Source organism: Marmota flaviventris, chromosome 3 (assembly GCF_047511675.1).
Source record: "Marmota flaviventris isolate mMarFla1 chromosome 3, mMarFla1.hap1, whole genome shotgun sequence".
NCBI lineage: Eukaryota > Metazoa > Chordata > Mammalia > Rodentia > Sciuridae > Marmota > Marmota flaviventris.
Window position 1 is genome coordinate 121,635,104 of NC_092500.1, and position 13,977 is coordinate 121,649,080.

Below are 13,977 nucleotides of genomic sequence, written 5' to 3' on the forward strand. Positions count from 1 at the left end.
AAGAGCCCTGCTCCGGGGAGCCTGCTTTCTCTGAGCCTCGCGCGCGGCCCTGCAGCGTCCGCGCAGCCCTTGCCCCCGCGCAAGTTGTGCGCAGCGCCCAGGAGTGGAGGCAGCGGAGAGACCCTGGGAGCCTGGGGAGGGGGCGGGCCCGGGGGCGCTGGGGGCCCTCGATCTGCGCCCAGCCGCCGCCTGCTCCACCGAACCTCCTCCCCCGCCCCCACTCACCCCGCTCAGCCCCTGGGAGAGACGCGCAGGAAGCGTGTTGCTTCGCCCAGCCGATCGACAGAAGTTGAGAGGAGTTGGTGGCTGCCTCCGGCCGGCCGGACTTTGCCAGCAGCCGGGAGAGGAGCCGCCGCCGCCGCCGCCGCGGAGCCTTCGGGGCTGCCTCCCTCCTGCCGAGCCCGCAGCGCGGGTGGAGAGGGGTGGGGAGGGGCTCGGGTGCGCGAGAAGAACTTGAAACTGTGTGAAGGAATCCGAAGCAGATGAGAAGGGAGGAAAATAAAACAAAGTGGAGACTGCAGAAAAGACTCCACCGTGGTTGATTGTATCGGCTGACGCTCCAGCAGAGGGGCTGTTTCTTTTCTTTTTTTTTTCTTTTTTTCCTCCCATTCTCTGGCTCTCTCTTTTAAAGCTACACCAGCTCTCTCTCTTTCTCTACTATCTCTGTATCACCAAACCCTTGCTGGCTCTTATGGGCATGAAACACTCCTCCCGCTGCCTGCTCCTAAGGAGGAAAATGGCGGAGAACGCTGCCGAGAACACTGAGGTAAGGAGGCTACAGAGCCCGGGCTCTCGGCGACCCCGCCGCCCACCCGGACCACCGCGTCGCCGCCGCTGTCGCCGCCGCCGCCGCCACCGCCACCGCCGCCGCTGCTCAGCACCTAGTGCCAAACTTTCCCCAGCTCCATCCCGCTTGCTTCTACCGTCCGTGTGTGTGTGTGTGTGTGTGTGTGTGTGTACGTGTTGGGGGGGGGGGGGAGACAGTGCACGTCGTCTCAGGTCCCCTCCCTCTAGAAAATGCAAAAGAGTCGCTTTCACCCCATCACCCTCTCCTGCCACCCGCTGCTCCCTTCCCCTTCCCCCAAGTCCCAAACCCTGGGCAGTCGCGCTCCCCTGCCCTCTGCTCTGGGCCCCGTTAGGGGTTCCCGTCCAGGCTTTATGCAGAGCCAGGGTGGGTGATCCTGGGGCCAGGTCTGTTCCCTGCAGCTCCTTGACTATCTCCTACCCATTCTTCTGCTTTACCCTTCAAGCCCGAGTCGGTCCCCGAGCTCTAGTTCCCCGCAATAATCACGGAGAGCTCCCGGCCGCGGAGGTGGGGGCAAGCCAGTGGTAGTACTTAGGCACCTTCCACAGATCCTCGGGCCCAGATTCGGGCCCGGGAGAAGTCTGCAATCCTTCGATGTTAGAGCAGCCTCTGGGGCGCTCAGTCCGGGGAGGGCGCACTGGCCGAGGCCACCTTCAGAACCAGGGACAGCGCCCGCTCCTGCCGCAGCCGAGCCTGCGCGGGCGGTGGGGGCTGCGAGCCGACAGCTGCGGCGAGAAACGGGTCTGCAGCCACTTGTCCCGCAGCAGCTGTTGAGGAGGTCGCTTTAGCTCCGCAAATAATACTCTTGCCCCCTCGCCGGAGGCAATCCAATAGCTGCCCTTTCTACTCTCGAGTTGGCCCCGAGCCGCAGAGATCCCGCCGGGCTTTGCGTCCCAACACTCGAGGCTGTGTTCCTTCGCCTCGCTCTGACCCCGTTGTCATTACAACAACTGGACTATTCCGTAGGCTCTGGGCACCTGTAGTCACGAAGGGGTTCGGCGTGGGTAGCCCCCTTACCTTCCCGAAGAAATGGTGCGCCGAGGTGGGGGCGGAGTGGGGTATGTGTGATCATCCCTTACTCGGTGGCAGGAAAAAGACACAGAGAGCAAACTCCCGGGCTCTATTAATAGCCGGGTGTCTGGTGGGGCTGCCGTACATTTCACATATGGTTAACCATATGCAGCGTGGGGCGGCGAGGGGGGTGTGGCGCGGGGATTGTCCCTCTGTCTTGCCGGAATGCAAAAAGGTGCAGAGAGACCCTTTCCGATCTTCTTTCCTGGAGGTCAGAACTCTGTCGCTAACCCCTAGCCCACAGCGTAGGCAGCAAAGCTTTAAAAATCCCCATGCCCAGAGAGACCTGAAGCAGCATGCATCTGGCAACTGTCGATTTCGAAACAAACACGCTCTGGGGCTTCAAAACAGCAGGGCATTTAGTAGCTAACGCCGTCTCCTTGAGTTCGGGCAAAGCTAGCAGGCGTGCGGTCCCCTCGCCGCCTCCTCCTCCCCACCCTCCCACCTGAGAGCAGACATTCAGAACCCTGTGTAGGGCAAGGCGCCTAGCCTCACAGTGGACCCAGCTGTATCATTCCCCTCCCCCTACGCCCTGAGATCGCCCACCGGCGGAAAAGGTTTCTAAAAATAGCTCAGTCTCAGGGCCTCGCTTCTGCAACATGTTGGGCCAGCCGGCACGTAGCAGTCCCTGCAGCCAGGTGGCTGGAGCGCTGGAAGCGAAAAGGCGCTTCTCTCTGCCTCCTCATCCCACCCCATTCCTTGCTTGTTTTCTAAAAAAATAGAAAAGAAAAAGAAAACAAAGTTTTCGCGGGTCCCTATCCCCTGTAACCCGCCGTTGCGCGGGGTCTGGATGCAGACCCTTGCGGGTTCCGCAGTATGCAGTGGCGGCTGCAGCGCTCCCTACTCGGCTAGGGTTAAAGGCGTCCGGAGCAGGCAGAGCGACGCGCGCCAGGCTATTTTTACTTGCTTCCCCCGCCGCTCGGCGCTCCCCCTTCTCAGCAGTCGCACATGCCAGCTCTGCTCAAGGCATCAATGAAAACAGCAGTAGAGGCGGCCGAGCTCTTGCGAGGAAAAAAAAAAAAATCCACGCCGCTCACGGGGCACAGAGGCGGCGGGGGCAGGAACAGCCTCAGCTGGGGCTCCTAGGAGGGGAGTGAGTAGGGGAGGAGGAGGTTCAGCTCTTAGCAACTTCCTTGGAGAAGGGGTGGAACCTAGACTTGGTCAAACGTGCCCAGCGAGGCATCCAAGCAGCGTGACTATCACTTGGTTCTCCTCCAGGAACTAGCTGTTTTTGGAATAAGCCAGAAGGAGAGCAGTACTTCCCAAAGTGGGGTACTGTCGGTTTGCGTGTATGTATGCGGACCTGCAAGAAAAGTCTCTGTGTATCGTGTGTGTGTGGGGGGGGGGGCGGGGTGGTGGCGGTAATGGTCCTTGGTCTTAATTCAAGGCGTATCAAGCACTCGCACTGTACCAGGAATAACTGGACACCCAAGTTCCAAACCACCTGGTCCCTACCCTCAAGGAACTCACAGTCTGGTAGACAATTATGCTGGATGACATAATAGCATCCCTTTCTGCTTTTTGTTAATGTTATTTTCAAGGCTTTATCTTATTTCACCCTCAAATAACCCTGCCTGCGAAGCCAAGGGTCGTATGCATTTCTTATCCAAATTTTATTTGAGGACATTGAGGCTGAGGTCAGGCACTGGGTGGGGTAAATCAGCCTTGGAACACAGATTGCCCCCTCTTCTGATTCATTGCTCTTAGCCTTACCCTTGCTATTTCTAGCAAGATGCCATGTGTGAATGGGAGTGGATGAGGAGTGGGAGGAGAGGAACGTTTTGGAAGGAAGAGATGTGCTGAGGGGGGAGGCAAGGAGGATGGGAGGAGTTCTTTCACAAGGTAAAGACAGGGAAGGATTCCAGGAGGGAGAAAGCCAGGAATGAAGCTGTGCATGTTGTGACCACAGTCCCCTGGGCTTAGTGAAGTGATGAGCTAGGGCTTGGGAGCTTCTAGGGCACAGGCTTGGTGGGCACAGCTGGCCCTGGATGGCCTCTGCTACTCCTTTAACAGTTTTGAACTAGCTGAAAGCCAATTTCCTTAACATACTGGACAAGGCCCTTTAATACCTGTCCCATGCGACCCTTGGAAAAGATCACTGACTTTATACCTGAATGCTTTTGTGGACAATTGTCCCTCTACCTGTGCTGTTCTTTCCCCCTTCTCTCTGGAGAAAATCTTCCTCAACCTATGAGACCCAACTCCAATGCCAACTCCTTTACACAGCCTTCCCAGATCTGCCACTTAGCCTCTCCCCCCAGGGAGAGTAAGCTTTCTTCCTTCTGTGTTCCTAACACCTACCTCTCACTTTTCCTATTGCAGGATAATTGGCCTTTTATATATCTATTTCTCCAGTTAAATAACATGATTTTTTGTTTGTACCCTGTTCTTAGCACCGTGACTGAGGCAAGTAAATAATAAGTATTGATTGAATTGATTCATGTGATTATGAACAAGTTCTTTGAAACTTCTGACTTTCTGGAGAATTGGGGCTCCTATCTCCCACCTCTGTGCTGTACTTAAGTTATTGTGGATCTTTAAAACTCAAAATGAAGAAAGATTCTGGGAATTGAGGTGTTGCTGCCACTCAGAGCCTGGGTACATTTTGATTATTCATGTACCTATTCAATATTCAGCAATTACTGACTCTTCCTATGGGGTGTTCATCTGAATAGCAGATAAATGGATTAATCACAATACCCGCTTGTGAACCATGGGGGGGGGGGATAATGGACCCTTCTTAGCTGTTGCTTGCTTTTCTGATTCTGGGTGAAAGCCCGATGCATTATTTATGGTGATGACTCCCTGATTGGGATTTCATCACCTCAGAGGAGAGCACCCAGGGTGGGAAAGCAGTTTTAGCAAAGAGTCATTTTGTTTCTTGAATGTTCTGTTGAACTGCTGGCCCAGGGAGAGAGAATAACCATGGGCTGGGAAAAATCCTATGCTGTAACAGCAGGGCTGAGGGTACCAAGGAGCTGCCTGAGTTGTGGGGGATAACTGAGCTGACTTCCATTATGGTGCACCTTGGTGGTTTTGGCTAATGGATCCTTCACTTTTAACTGAAGCATTGTCCCTTATACAAAGACCTGGGAAAAGAAGAAGAGGAGCAAGAGGAGGCAAGACGTAGATCTCCATCCCTAAGGATGGCCTCTGTCTATGTCTTTCTGAAAAGGGTGAGCACTGACTAACAGTGAGGTTATGGAGCCAGGCTGCCTGGTTTTAAATCCAGCTGTGAACTTGGCAGCTGTATTACTATGTTGGACCAGTTGCTTACCCTTGATGGGTCTTATAAGGTGGTTAAGATGGTTAAATGGGCTCATTCATGCACAGGGATTAGGGCCCTGCTGCATTCATGGTGAGCCCTGAATACGTGTTTATGATTATTACCGTGCTAGCATTTAGGAGTCTTGCCCGAAAAGTGCAAGCTGGATGGACTCTCTCAGTCCCTCCCTCCTCCAGCTGAAATGATCCATAAACCATCATCCACATCAATTTTTCCTCCCTCAGCCAACACTGATTTCAGGCCTTAAGTGAGCTCAGGAGAATTAAGAAGATAGCCACAGTCCCCCCACCACCGCCCTGGCAAATTTGGCTTTGTAGAGAGTCCTAAATTGGCTTTTGGCTGTCAAAGAGGGTGAAACACAACACTCCCGTCTCCAATTCAGGAGTGGGTTTCATTTCCTCCTCTTTGCTAACTGCACTGTGAAGTGATTCTCACGTGCCGCTGTGGAACATGCAAAAATCTGTAAAAACATTACTTACACCTTGCAGCCTACGGTGCCAGCAGGGAAAAACGGGCAGCATGGTAACATGCAAACTGCCAAGGTGACTGCAAGCAGTCATTGGGTGTGCGAAAAGTACCCTGTGAACTAACTTGGTCAAGGAATAGATGGAGCGAACAGGCAGAGAACCTCCAGGAAGGTCATTCTGTCCATGCTTCTGCCTCTGAGTACTCTAATTTAGGATGGGTACCTGGCGACTTGGTTTCTTGTTAGAAAGCTTCAGAGAAGGCAATTTCCCATCTGTTGGAGTTTTTCAGTAATCAGGAAGTTCTTCCTAGAGTCTGACCCCAATCTCTTTTACTGTAATCTGAGTCCCCTTTGTTTATACTATCCTAAAAGGAGATGAGAACTGTCTGGTTACATTCCACTATGAATTGTATTAGGTGATTTCACCTTCTTTACTAATTTTCGTTCCAAATGATTCTAGTTTCTTCCTCTGATAGTCTGGTATTCACCTTTTCATAGGAATAGTAGAGAGAGGAGTGTTTGAGAAGATTTTTCCTTCTAATATTATGGAGCCCATAGGATATTTCACACATAAAATGTCTTTTCTTACTTCACTTGTAATTAGAATTCCCTCAATCATCAAAGCTTTTCCAGGATTCGTAATAGGTGACCCATAAGTAAAGATCTCTTTTTCAAGTGCAATTTTATAAGAGCAAAAAGCTTGATATGCACATTTTCATAATGTCATAGAATCTTAGAGCTGAAGGAAACTCAAATCATTTAAATGAAGAGATGAGAACACTTGTCCGATGTCAGAGTTCCTCAGCATTGGTGGAGAGATCTCCTTTACTCTGGTCTGATGTTTTTATTTTTTTGTGCTAGTTTTTTGGTGTATCCTGATCTGTACTATCCAAAACTCATATTTCTCTACACAAGACCTAGGAATTGTGCACAGTGAGAGCTCTCTCCTCTTCATATAGCCCTAAAATGCTTATGTTATGATTTCATTACATGGAACACTGTGAAGTACATATGATCCCCATTGTACAGATTGAGAAGCTGAGGCATAGAAAATTAGAGTTACTTCCCAGGATTCCAAGCTAGTAAGTGAAGAAGCCAGGACTCACCTCTGGCTTCCCATGCTTTTTTCAGTCCACAAGACTGAATCTTATAATCTGAGTCACCTTTGTTTATACTATCCTAAAGGGAGTAAGGCATGAGATTGGTAAGACATGAGACGGACCAGAGCAGAGACTCAAAATATGAAGATAGGGGGCTGGGGTTGTGGCTCAGGGATAGAGCACTTGCCTTGCATGCGTGAGGCACTGGGTTCAATCCTCAGCACCACATAACAATAAATAAATAAAATAAAAATACTGTGTCCATCTACAACTTAAAAAATATTAAAAAAAAGAAATATGAAGATAGTATAGAGAAATGAACAGGTGAAATATGGAACAGTGGGTTTAGGAGAAACCCCGGGAAGGACTGCAAGCTCACTTTTTTTTATTTCCAAGACTTCTTTCCTGGCCTCCACCACCATCCGCCACCCGCACCCCCAGAGTCCTCAGTACTATGTCCTGTCGGTGACAGGGACCTGGCATAACTTGTGACAAGGACAACCATCACCCCATTCCCTGTATGCACCTGAGATAGATCGATGCTTAGAGTCCTCGTTGATGGACCAGGAGAAAGACTCTCCTTTAACAAATTAAACCATTTTGGAAGCTCGACACAGGCCATCAGTCCTGAGTCTGCATCCTCATCCAGCTACTTTAGCAGGAGGAAGTGAACCCTAAACAGTGCAGCCCGGGAACTTTGTTTTTCAAATTTATCTTTGTAGTTTTATCTCCTGTGTTCATTTCCTAGGGTTGTTGTAACAAAGCACCACAAACTGGGTGGCTTTAGACAGAAGAAATTTATTCTTTTCACAGTTCTGAAAGCCAGAAGTCTGAAATCCAGATGTCAGCAGGGTTAGTTCCTTCTGGAGATTCCAATGAAAAATCTGTTCCTTGCTTTTCTCCAAGCTTCTGGTGTGTGCCAATGACGCTGGGCATTCCTTGGCTTCTAGACTTAATCACTGCAGTCTCTGTCTACATCTGCACATGCCATTCTGCTGTGTGTGTGTGTGTGTGTGTGTGTGTGTGTGTGTGTGTTTCTCCTCTTCTTATGAGGACACCAGTCATATTGGATTAGGGCCCTCATCCCAAATCCAGTATGACCTCATCTTAACTTGATTATATCTGCACAGACCTGATTTCCAAATGAGGTCATATTCACAGGTACCAGTGATTAGGAATCTAAAACATCTTTTGTGGGGGGGCACAGATCAGCTCACAACATTACCCAACACAGTGCCTAGTCAGCAGGACATGACTTCTGAAGGCCTGAACAGTTGACTAGTCAGTGTGACATTCTCTCCCTTGATCTCTTTCCTGCTCCTCACTCAACTATCCATCTTGTCCACTGGCTTCTCAGAGTCTCTATCCTGGCCTTTTCCTTGATCAGTAGCAGTGATTATAACAAGAGCTACCATTTTAATGTCCATATTATGTATTGGGTACCATGTTATGCACGTAGTAAGCATTGTCTTATTGAATTTATATAATACAGAGCAACTCTTACTAATTGCATTTTGCAGTTTAGGAAACTTACACCTGTTGTGGTTAATTATGTTGATCAAGGTGATTCAGCCAATGAGTAGCCCATCTGGAATGCTCTCAGAGTTGGAATGTACTCTGCTGGTGGTGTGGACCTCTCTCCTCTCTTTGACCTACATGCACAACCTTGACTTCTTCCCCTTCGCCCCACAACAGCTCCTACCCATCTGGAGATTCAGGAAGGAACTGATAAACTTCCAGATATGAGAAAGGGCTCATGACTGTTGGAACCCAAGAACCTCTAATAGGGTTTATATCCATCATCCTCCCAGGGGATTTGCTTTATAGTTGCCAGAGGGATTATTTTATTAGTAGAATTGTGAGCCTATTCATAGTTTATCTGAAGGATTTTCTGGAGAGCAGGAGGAACAATGAAACCCCTTGGCACCTTCTAAAAATTAAACCCCTAGGCAGCTGACTTCTTTGTCTCATGTGGAGGGTGAGTGCAGGCTCTGGACTCCTCTGTCTGGGTTCACACAGGAGCTCTGCTGCTTCCTAGCTTGGGAAGGTCACTCCACTTACCTGTGCCTGAATTTCATCATCTATGATAGGGTCATTATGAACATTAAATAACTTATTTCATGTCAAGCACATGTCTGGCACCTGGTGAATGCTCAAGGAAGATTAGCTATTATTAGTCATCTGGACTTACCTGGTGGCGTCCCAAAGGGGGTGCAGATGCATAAAGGGCATTTACTGGTGACACTGTGGAATCATTACTCACAGAAATGGAAGTCAAGAAGTTGAGGAAAGGCCAATTCATTCTCAGCTCAGTCCACAAGAACCAGGAAGACAACTGGAAGCAGGACTCCGTAGCACCCTTGCCCAGGGGTCCACCAGTCCTCATGAGAAGAGTCCAGTTACAGGAGGATGAGGGACTCTCTGTGACCCAGAGGCTGGCGTACCCCACTTGTTAGTCAGCCTAACATTGCTGGGACCAAAATGCCTGAGAGAAACAAAGTAAAGGAGGAAATTAAAGGATCAATTTTAGTTGATGGCTTCAAAAGTTCCTGAGGTGAGACAAACCTCTTGGCAGAATGTTCTAGTGGAGGAAAGCTCTCAGGTCACAGAAGCCAGGGAAGAGAGAGAGAGAGAAGGAGGGGGAGAGGACAGGGTTGGAGACAAGAAATACCCTTCCAGGGCACACCTCCAGGAATCCACGTCCTCCGGTGAGGATCTACCTACTAACGTTTCCACCTTCTCCCTCTAATGCCAAGAACCATTAACTCACCAATGGATAAAACCAGTAGTGAGTTCAGAGCCCTTAAGATCCAATCACTTCCCAAGAGCCCCATCTCTGAACGTGGCTGCCTTGGGGACCAAGGTTTCAACAAATGAGCCTTTGAGGGACATTATATATCCTAACCATAACAGGGACCTGGAACCCGGGTGTTTATCCACATCTTCAGAATGAAAGAGAAACTTCTCCATGTCCCTAAAAATGTGAGGAATATGGGGAAGCTGGGAGTATCTGCCTGTCAAATTGCAGACTTCCTGTGTGGCTCTCAACATGCCCCTCCCAGACCTGCTCCTAGAAAGAGCACAGTTCCTATTTGTTCACTCCTGCATTAATGGGTGATTTTTCTCCATGTTCCTATTGACAGAAACTGAGGCTGGGGGAATGAGGGAGGGAGGGAGGGAGGATAAGAGAGAGGGGGAGGGGAGGGTGAAGGGGGAGGGGAGGGGTGAAGGGGGGAGGGGAGGGGAGGAGGGTTTTACCAGACAATTGGGTTTTTAAATACCAGGTGAAACCCCCTGTCCTATTGGCCATAAATCCCATAGTGTGTGTGTGTGGCCCGATCCAAGAGTTGGTCCAGCTAAGACCACATTGAGCTAATGCCACTAGAAAGGGAGTGGCTATTAGCAAATTCATCAGCTGGGGCCCAATTTGTCTCTCTATTGTGAATGATGATCTCATGTTAGCTGCAGTAAAGTGGTGGCCTTTCAAGATTGGGCCTCCCAGAAAATGAAAGACTGTAATTCCCACAGACGAGTTAAATTCGAGGACTTCATCTCTCCCTGACAAGCAGTTATGACAGCAATTCTCTGAAGAGGCTCAATCAGAGAATCCCGCAAAAGATTATAGCCCATCAGAAGCGTTAGATAGGATCCTAATTAAGCAACGTTCTCATTCTCTATTAACATGCATCAGTTTAACTTTTGCCTCCAGGTACATAGTAGGAAATTGATGACTATTTAATGAATGAATTTTAAAAAAGTGTGTATCACATGTAACGTACTAACTTCCTTTTGTTAGAATCTTACTTCTCTCCCCACATTGAAGCTATGGGCCCAGGGTGATACAGGGGCAAGTTTTGGAGTCCAATCTTAGTTTGAATTTCATTTTCATCCCTGTGGGACCATAATTGTAGAGGACGGCCATGAGGATTAAATTTAATAACAGGATAAGTCATAAAGAAACTTGACAAATGTTTTGAATGTTTTGTTCTTTTTCTTCCTGTTATAACTTTAAGTTTATTTGCCCAGTGTCTGTTTTGCTTTTAAGGGAAAATTTATAGTTCAAAGTGGGAACAGTCACTTCTAATGTTCAGTGAGAGTAGATATAAATAAGCTAATGCAGGCGGGCTGTAGGGCCCATGGGGCTGTTTCTGTGCAGGGCTGTGGATATGCATCTGTGTCAGGAGGTACTTTAAGCAGAAGTACATATATTTACATACATATCAAATGTGGTTTTCAATTTATGACATGCAATATGTAAGGTGAAAGTTTAATTATTTGCCTGGAGCCTCTGAGTTAGTCAGAGTCTGATGTCTCAGCATGGGGGAGTGTGTTGTACATTGGACACACGTTAGGATGAGTCCAGTTGTAAAAATAGTTGAGGGAGAGTCTGGTGGTTCTAGATCTGAGATTCAATGTCAGAAAGGATATGAAGTCCTGATTTCACGGTCTGATGGGCACCATTTGTTATGTAGCTCAGGTGTGCTGGTCTTCCTCAGGGCTGTGTCTGTCTCTTACCCCACATACTCTCTCCAGGTCATCTCATTGCTCCCTTGGCTTCTGCTGTGCTTTGAAATTCGTTTCACCTGTTGGGAACTTGGTCCCCAGGGTGGTAGTATTGGAAGATGGTGTAGAACTTTAAAAGGAGGGCTGAATGGCATGTCCTTGGGTCCACTAGAGATTGAAGAGATTGAAAGGATTTAATAATGGGAAAAGGCATTCCTGATTTAAGATATGACTGCTCCTCCATGTGCTTCTACCACTCTGTGCTACAATCGGCCTCCCTTACCAGGCGACGAACCAATGGGGTAGCCCAATCTTGAACTTGGAATTTCCAAAACTCTGAGTTAAATAGCCTCTTTTCTTCATAAATACCTATCTCAGATATTTTGTTATAGTAATGAAAAGCTGACTAATACAGCTTTCTTCCTTGTTTATTTGCTAGAGATTCTCAGACTCAGAGCTGTAGCCCAAATCTGTCCTTGGAGTTGTCCCCTCATGTCTGACTGCCACTTAGAAATTTTACAGGGGCCTCAGACTACTCAGGGTCCCCTCCTAAGTCCTGCTCTTTTCCTTCCAACCCACCCCTCCTCCATCATCATCATCTTTCTCTGTATTAAGTTTCCAAAGCCACAAACCTATACTCTTTTCTCTCCATTCTCCATAAGGCTTGGTGACTCTACATCTTCAGTATTTATTTCTCCTCTTTGTCTGAGTCTGTCCTCCATGGTCCAGGCCCACCGAGATCCTCCTGGTTTGTGTCTCTTCCTCTCATGTCTGGATCTCTCCGGTGCCCTCTTGATAGTATCCACACACTCTTGCTTTCTTTGCTTGGTTCTACTCTGATAATGGCCTGGATGCAGATTCTAAAATGGAAATCTGATTATGCTTCTCTCCTCCTTAAACCACTTGGTGGCTCTTCCATTATTCTTAGGATAATGGCCCTCTCTTGCCGTGGCCTATGAAGCTTTGCATACTCCTGTCCCTGAAGACTACTCCACCTTCATTTCTAGTCCTTCCCCTTTGGCTGCAGGCACAGGCAGCGACTTCCTTCTCCTTGTCGCCTGGACAGGTTCTACTCTTCCTTAAGGTCTCAGTTTAGAAGTCACCTTTTCCAGGAAAGCCTTGTCCGCCACCGTCCCTTTACCCAAGTCTGGTTTGGTTCTCCCTTCTGTGTTCTTCCACAGTGCCCAGGACTCTTGTCACAACACACACGACACTGGACTCCATTCCCTGACTCCCTTGTCTAAGAGTCAATGGTGCACTTTTTACGAGTGGGCACTCTGTGTGATTCGCCATTCAGTCCCCAGCACCTGTCACAGGGCCCACGGCCTACTGCAGGCAGAAAACCATTTGTCCAATGGATGGTCATGGCTACAGGTGCCTTTCTTATAGGAAAGGCCCTACAGATATATCAATTAAATGAAATCTCTACGTATTGCTACCCTTCCTCATACACTGGTTGAGGCTTTTATCAGTCACGCAGGACCCCAATATGGAGTGAAGCTCAGAGGTCACAGCTGTCATTCCCCCTGACCCAAAGCAAGGTGGGAGTTAAGCTGTGCCATTTAGATGTTCACTGCTGAAGAACAAAGTCAGTACTCCGAGAGAAGGTGTGGAGTCCACGCCAACTGGCACGAGGAGATTTTCAGACAGACAAGGGGAACTGCACAGATGTCAGTCTCAGAATGAGTTAAGTCAGGCTTTGCCTGGGAATTTCCTGCACTTTGGTAGTAGGAAGAGGCAGCGGAGATACCCTGGAGGCTCCTCTGAAAACCTGGCTTGGGACAGAAAGGTTTAGGGCTTGGTTCAATCAGTATCCTTTTCCTACTTGACTTGATCCATCATCTGGGGCTGCACTGAGTAGGTCATGCAGGGAGATGTCCCTGGACAAGGGCTTTGAACTGCCCGAGGCTGTGGCCCCTACCAGGCTCCAGCTCTGCGGAGCAGATGTTTCTTCTGTCTCAACTTGGCCCAGGCCTCTTTTATTCCTGCTTGCTCTTGGTGCAGTACTGCCTTTCACTCTCCTAGGTATAAATTTAAAAATAAGGTGTCCCCCTACTTCTGAATGTAAAGAAAACCAAACCAATGACACAGGCTGCCAGTACTGCAGAGCCCTGGGACTTTGTCCATAAGGCTGGTGGCTTTTCTTTGAGGCTTTACCAAGCCTGCACCCTACCCCGGTTCTTTTTCCAGCTTTGTGTCAGCCTCAGGGATCCAGAGTCTTGCAGTACTTCAGGTCTATCCCTCCACCTCCAGAATGCGTGCCCTGTGATCTCATGAGGACGGTGGAATAGATCGTGAACCCTGAGGAGGAACTAGTTGCCTCAATTTTTCTTCTTTTTGGTACCAGGAATTGAACCCAAGGATGCTTAACCAATGAACTACTTCTTCAGCCCTATTTTATATTTCTGAGGCTGGCTTTGAACTCGTGATCATCCTGCTTGAGCCTCCTGAGCCGCTGGGATTATAAGCATGTGCCACTGCGCGCTGTCTCCACCCCCCCCCCCACCACACTCCTTTTTTAAAATTTTAAGACAGGGTCTCACTAAGTTGCTTCGGGCCTCACTAAGTTGCTGAGGCTGGGTTTGAACTTGTGATTCTCCTGCTTCAGCCTCCCAAGCTGCTGGGATTACAGGCGTGCGCCACCACACCCAGCTTAGTTGCTTCAACTTTTCTAGGTCCTTCCCTCCAGTTCCTCTTGCCCTCAGCTGATACCAGGTAGCATAGCAAAAGTAGCCATGATCTTGAC

General features: G+C 48.8%; 1 protein-coding gene across 1 annotated transcript in view; it reads left to right on the forward strand.

Moving 5' to 3' along the window:
* Positions 1-691: 691 nt before the first annotated feature.
* Positions 692-13,977, forward strand: part of Prmt8 (protein arginine methyltransferase 8) — a 94,532-nt gene continuing 81,246 nt past the window's right edge. Inside the window, exon 1 of the mRNA XM_027951249.3 lies at positions 692-766. Coding sequence (XP_027807050.1) covers positions 692-766 — 75 coding nt within the window. The remainder of the gene's footprint in view (positions 767-13,977) is intronic.